The sequence below is a fragment of the Corvus brachyrhynchos genome, unplaced genomic scaffold (assembly GCF_000691975.1).
Source record: "Corvus brachyrhynchos isolate BGI_N302 unplaced genomic scaffold, ASM69197v1 scaffold101, whole genome shotgun sequence".
NCBI lineage: Eukaryota > Metazoa > Chordata > Aves > Passeriformes > Corvidae > Corvus > Corvus brachyrhynchos.
The window spans coordinates 7,324,318-7,330,317 of NW_008237239.1; the positions used below are offsets into that span (position 1 = coordinate 7,324,318).

At 36.9% G+C, this 6,000-nt stretch overlaps 1 protein-coding gene across 6 annotated transcripts in view; it reads left to right on the plus strand.

The window, feature by feature from the left end:
• The window catches only part of VCAM1 (vascular cell adhesion molecule 1), a 42,878-nt gene extending 37,339 nt beyond the window's left edge, over positions 1-5,539 (plus strand). For 5 of the 6 annotated variants that reach the window (XM_017729772.1, XM_017729769.1, XM_017729770.1 and 2 more), the window contains 4 exons: positions 227-499; positions 1,119-1,382; positions 1,800-2,066; positions 4,563-5,539. In XM_017729772.1, the coding sequence (XP_017585261.1) occupies positions 227-499; positions 1,119-1,382; positions 1,800-2,066; positions 4,563-4,723 (965 nt within the window). In that variant the 3' untranslated portion in view covers positions 4,724-5,539. The remainder of the gene's footprint in view (positions 1-226; positions 500-1,118; positions 1,383-1,799; positions 2,067-4,562) is intronic. The other variant, XM_017729774.1, reaches the window with a different exon arrangement.
• Positions 5,540-6,000: the final 461 nt, after the last annotated feature.

The window sequence follows — 6,000 nt, forward strand, 5'->3', positions numbered from 1 at the left end:
GAGAAAACCAAAAATTGTACACATTTTGTCTAGCTTAGCTTTCAAAGCTGTAAGCAAAACATCTTACTAAGCCTGGAAGAATTGTTCCACTGCGTTACTGCAATACACATTATTCATTTTTTTCTTAGTATTCTGTGAAATGTACCTCTAAAATAGCTAGTGTTAGAGATGTGCATGTCATTCTTCATTTACTTACTGATCTTGTCTTCCTTTTGTTCTCTTACAGTTGGTCCACAAAATACTATCATTACTGCATCTCCAGGCAACTCACCAATGGAAGGAGACTCTCTAAACCTTACTTGTGTGACTCAGAGTAACCCACCACCACAAATAGTTTGGAATAAATATTCGGCTGAAGAAAGCATTCAGCATCTGACAAATAACAATGTTCTTTCTATTCCCCATGTCCATTTCAATGATTCAGGACTGTATATCTGTGAAGTAATTAATCTGGTAACCAATAAAACAGAGAAAGCAACTGTGGACATTATTATACAAGGTACAATTCTGCTTGAGTTTCACTTGTATTATCCAGTACCTAACTGGCAGATCTCTGTTAGGTTGGAGGAGGCTGAAATATTGAAAATTAGGAAAATACGGGGCCCTCCTTGTTACATATTCAGGATGCAGCTTCAATTTAAGGCTGCTCTTCATGAGTTGGACTTTTTCTTTCTATAGTTAATTTTCGGCTAATTCTCTCTGTACTGCTGTTGTATGTTCACACTTCTATACATTTCACACAATGCAACATTCAAAGTCACAAAAGAATCTGAGAAAGTGGTGGGGGGACACACACTTGTTTCCTTGAAATACAATGTATGTAGCAGTTTCACAGGGACATCACAGTCTCCTTCTTTGAACTAATAGTTTTAGTCATTAGTAATAAATGTAATAGTAATTTAATGGTAAAAATCTTTTGGACATAATAATATTGTTGTTGTAATATTTTATGATTGACTGATTGATTGCTACTGTTTTGATAGAGCCAAAAGTCTTAGATTGTCTGGGATCAAAACCAAAATAAACAGATCCTTGAGCAAGCAATTCCCGCTTTCTTAAAAACCTCTCCATCTTTAGTACCTTGTGTTAGTTTAACAGCTTTTTCTTTTGTCATGCAGGTGCTCCAGTCATTACAAAATTCTCCATTGAACCTTCTACAACAGTTCAAGAAGGAGAAAATGTTTCCATACAATGTTCTGCTGAAAGTAGCCCTCCTCCCAAGATTATTTTAAGGAGAAAATCTGACAATGCAGACATGGGGCCTGACAGTGCCAGGAGTATCCTTCTTCCATCTGTGACATTCCAAAATGGAGGAGACTATGAATGTATAGCAGAAAATAAGTTTGGGAACAGTAGAAGTGAAATCACACTTAATGTGAAATGTAAGTATGTGTAAAGTTTTCCCAGTAATTCAAAATTATTTAGTTAGTTCTTCAGTGATAAATATAACCATCAAATTAAACAAAACCCTGTGAGAACAAAAAAATCAACGTTGTCCTCTGCTCTTCCCTAAGAAAGGAGCAGTGCTGACGAACAAAACAAAGTCATGAAATCTTAAATATAATGACATTCTAAAGTCCAGATCTGAATGAGTGAGAAATTGATCTACATGGTTAGAAGTACTTGGTTAGTATGTTTAGGCTATGGAGGGTTTGTATGGAATCTCTGATACTGTGTGCTTTACTTTCCTTTTTGAGAATGAAAAAGAAATTAATGTTGGGAGGCTGACATCCAGTAGGACATGTAGGATCCATCACTAAAAATCCAGTGGTGATTTACTATAGGACTCTTCCTTTCAGATGGACCAAAGAACACAATGATCACTGTTATCTCTACTGCTGCTCTTAAAGAAGGAGAAACTGTGACAATGAAATGTACTAGTTCTGGTAATCCAGCTCCTGTGATCTCCTGGAAGAAAAAGAAGGCCACTGGGGAATCTGAGAAAATTTTTAGAAATGCAACTTTAACTATACAGAACTTGAAAAGTCAAGATCTGGGGCTTTATGAATGTGAAGCTTATAATCCATTTGGCAAGGAAGAAAAATCTGTGAAATTACATGTTCAAGGTTTGTAGAACGAGCCAGAAAACAAGTTTTTTGGTTTATATATTTTAGGTCCAGATCTTCTTTGTGAAGGATGAGGTAATTCTGTCTTTGATGTCAATGGAATTAAAAAGTGGCCCTAACATCACTAAGTCATTTAGGAAGCTTTAAACAATGAAGCATGAAGTCTGCCTCAGTACAGATAGCTTATGAAATGTTCGTAAGTCAGCGGGGCTTCCATCACTCCTTCCAACTGACGAATGTATGCTTGAGGTAAAGAAGGTATGCAGTGCCTGTATTTCCTTCCAAACAGGCCTCAGTGGAAATCTGCATACAAAATATTCCAGGAGAAAGTGCATGCTGAAACTGCTCTGTGGAAGCACTGTGTTACAGCTCCTTGCTTCTTCCCTAAGTTACAACTCTGTTTCCTCCTCTTGCAATCTGCATTTAAGCTACACAAAATGCTAGTTCCTCAACTTAAAATGAAATGATAGCAAAGTTTCATTTTCAATAGTAATCAGGCTTCTCTCCTTTAGCTCTGCTGCTTCTGCCTCTTGCATGGCAAAAGGGTATTGCTTTGGGATCACTTCTGCCACCAATTCAGCTCTCTTCCCTATTCTTTACTATTTTAATAGCTGCACCAAAAAATACACTTTTGATTTCCCCTTCAAGCAAAGCAAAACAAGGACAAAGTGTTACCATTCCTTGCATATCTGCAAATGTTACATCTCTTAGGAGTACTCTATAAAAGAAAATTGCTGATGGGTTCACAACCCTTGAAACAATAGATAGCAAATATACCGCAGACAGGGCTTGGCTAAGGGATGCAGGAAAATACACATGCATACCTTTAATGAACTGGGAGAGTAGTCTCAGCACATAGTACTTATGTCAAATGTTAGTTAATATAAATGCTCTACGGAGTTCATATTAGGATTTCTTTTATGCAGATAGAGTGACATCTTCAGTTTCATTAAGAATGAATTGTCTTTAAAAAAACTGAGATAAGTTGTACAGGTCTTTGTCATAAGTGGTCTTAATGCTAGTGAAAACTCCAGTCCAAAATGGTAGATACGCAAAATAATTGCTGCCTCAACATTTTTCATATTTCCACTTCCATCTTTTGAAAACAGGATATAAAATTGAGGAACCTAGTGGAAAAAAAATACACTTCTAGGACTCCTTCCTTTGCCTTTTCTGTTTCTCTTGTGTTGAAAGTGGACATAGACCTTTGGTTTTGTTGGTCTGTGCCCTTTCATGAACTCAAACAAATAAATAGTGAATTTGAAATAAGAAAAGAAGAAGAGGCTCCATATAATGTAAAAGTTATGCAACATACTCCATCAATTGATAAAATGTTCTTTTTGCCAGCTGCTGTTGGCTTCAGTGTGTGAAGGATAGCTGGTGACAGAGTAGTGTCTAAAGCCACGTGCTCAACTACTATAGTGGGCCCATTGACTGGATTAGTATTTTGCCTGTAAAAGCTGCTGATGCCTCACGAGTTTTGCTTCTGTTTGTTGCTAAATCCTACCTTGCATTTCTTTTCAGTTCCTCTCCAAAATATTGCTGTGTTAGTATATCCATCAGAAAATGTTAAAGTAGAAAATATCACTATTACATGTAGCATATATACCCTCAGAGATTGTCCTGAAAAAAAGCCCATCAGGAGAAATTATTCTGCCATCAATGAATGGAAATTTATACTCTGCACTGTCACCAAAAATTATGCAAGCAGATATGTACTTCATATTTCCAGTAAGGTTGGAACAACATTTCAGAGATCGAGATAGCTGCTGTAGATGGGTGGGTCTATTGCCTTAATCCTACTTTGTTTGTACTTTCTAGTGAATTTTTTGTCAAGGTGAGCACAACTAGTTCATAGCTGATCCTTGCATGACAGTACTGCAGTTAACCTAAAAAAAACCCCTCACCCAAAATCAAACCAAACAACCTGGTCAGAATAAGCTGTGTTTAACCTCCTTTCAGTGTGGATGTCTTTGTCTCTCTTACGTGAGTTGGTGTGGTAGCTTTAGGGATAGGGCCAGAAAAATGTGGATCCCAGCTGCATTTCTGTCCACATGCGTGAACAGTGAGACTAATCCAGAGAAAGTTCTGTTTCACAAAAATAACTAAATATTGGACTTTTAAAACATGGTCTTCCCCTTGAAAGATGAATTCCAGGAGGTTGAAATGCACTCAAATGTTTCCTGAGTAAAGTATGTGGTATTCCTCTTGTATTCTTCATTAATTTCATGGTATTCTTCATTGTAGATGATATCAGATGGGTTTGAACTTGCAAAGCAAATTTAAGATCGAGATAGTGGCTAGAAATTAAAGTGTGTAATATGAAGTTACTAAAGGAGAAAATGTAAGGAAAACACAAAAAACATGCTTTGTGCATGAAAACAGAAATATGTTCCAGATGAAGGTCATTAATAACACTGCTTTTACAGTGATGTACATGTATCTGTTTCAAAGAATATTTACACAATTTTTTTCTCCTTTTGTCTCCATTTTCAGCAAGATTGGAAGAACCAGATCAGATGATACCACTGATTATTGCATTCTCATCTGCAGCAGCAGTAGCAGTACCTGCAGTTGCAATTTTGATCTACGTGTCAAGGCAAGCAAAGATCAATGGATCCTACAGTCTTGTAAAAGCACTCAGGTTGAAAGTGTGATCATGTGAATACAAGTCTTTAGTTGATAATAAGCACATTTATTTATTGCTGTGACTGGTTCTACTCTTCTGTAACATATGGTAACAAACAAGTGACTTAAGAACAGCACCATGTGATAGAAAATGGATTTTTTTTTTCATGTTTTGAGAAGTGTTTTGGTATTTAAATTAAAGGAAGAGCTAGAATCCTATCCTAGAAATTGGTAAATCACTTCTGTGTTGAAGCATGCTGAACAAAGAGCTCTGTGAAGAACTAGGTTTGTACATAGTGTATAATTTGTGTCATAAATATGTTCAACTAAATATCAGTTTGTAAAACTGAAGTCTTGTTGCAACTGTACAGAGTAATTTTGTTAATTCAAAGATATAAATGAATATTTCTTGAGCTGATCAGGTGATTTTTATTTTGTATTACTCTGCAGTACGAATGTTTTTTATATAATTTGTCTGTTTGTGGTAATGTTTGGAAAATGTTCTCTTTTCACTGATATTGCCATAAACTGCATCTTCAATGAAGTTATGCAATCACTGGGCTATGCATTTCTAACAAATTTAAACTAATTTAAGACTTCGAGGCTCATTTGTGAAATGTTTTATTTTAAATATTATTCAAAAAATGCCTGGGGTTATAATCTAGTAAATTCTAGGACTGCCAAGGTATTTTTGTAGGCTTTGATCATTCTTAGATCAATGTCAGAATTCTGTTATTTTGTGTTGAGCCAAATCAGACTCTTCTTGTAAAATCTAAGCTGATTTTAAATATACTTTACCAATTTCCACTGCAAAATAAAACTGCCAGTAGATTTCTTTGACTAAACCCCACTAGTGATGCTTGTTTAAGATGATGCCAGAATACACATTACTGTGGAAGGAGATTGTCCTTAGCAGCAGCAGCTGTGGGTGTTGTGGGAAGCCCCAGATGCAAAGGCACAAGCAAGGCTGGCAGCAACCTCAATGCACAGGCAGGGGGCACAAGCAAAATCTGTGCACTTGGCAATGGTGGGCGAGTCGTTTCCTGAAGAAATGCCCTTCCCAAGCTGCTCACTGTGGAAATCTAAACCACTTGCCTGACTACTTTCCCTTTAACAGAGAACCAGTGTCTGCATGCTTCACTCTGGTTAGTGCCTGTTTCACCACACACTTGCCAGTGTTGGCAAAATGGCTGTGAAAAGTGTGGACTTCCTGTGCAGAGGCAAAGACAGAAGGAAGGAGAGGTGGAATTTGATAGTATTTATCCTTACCTCTCTTCTTCTGACTAGCAGTGGTGCTTTGGCTCAT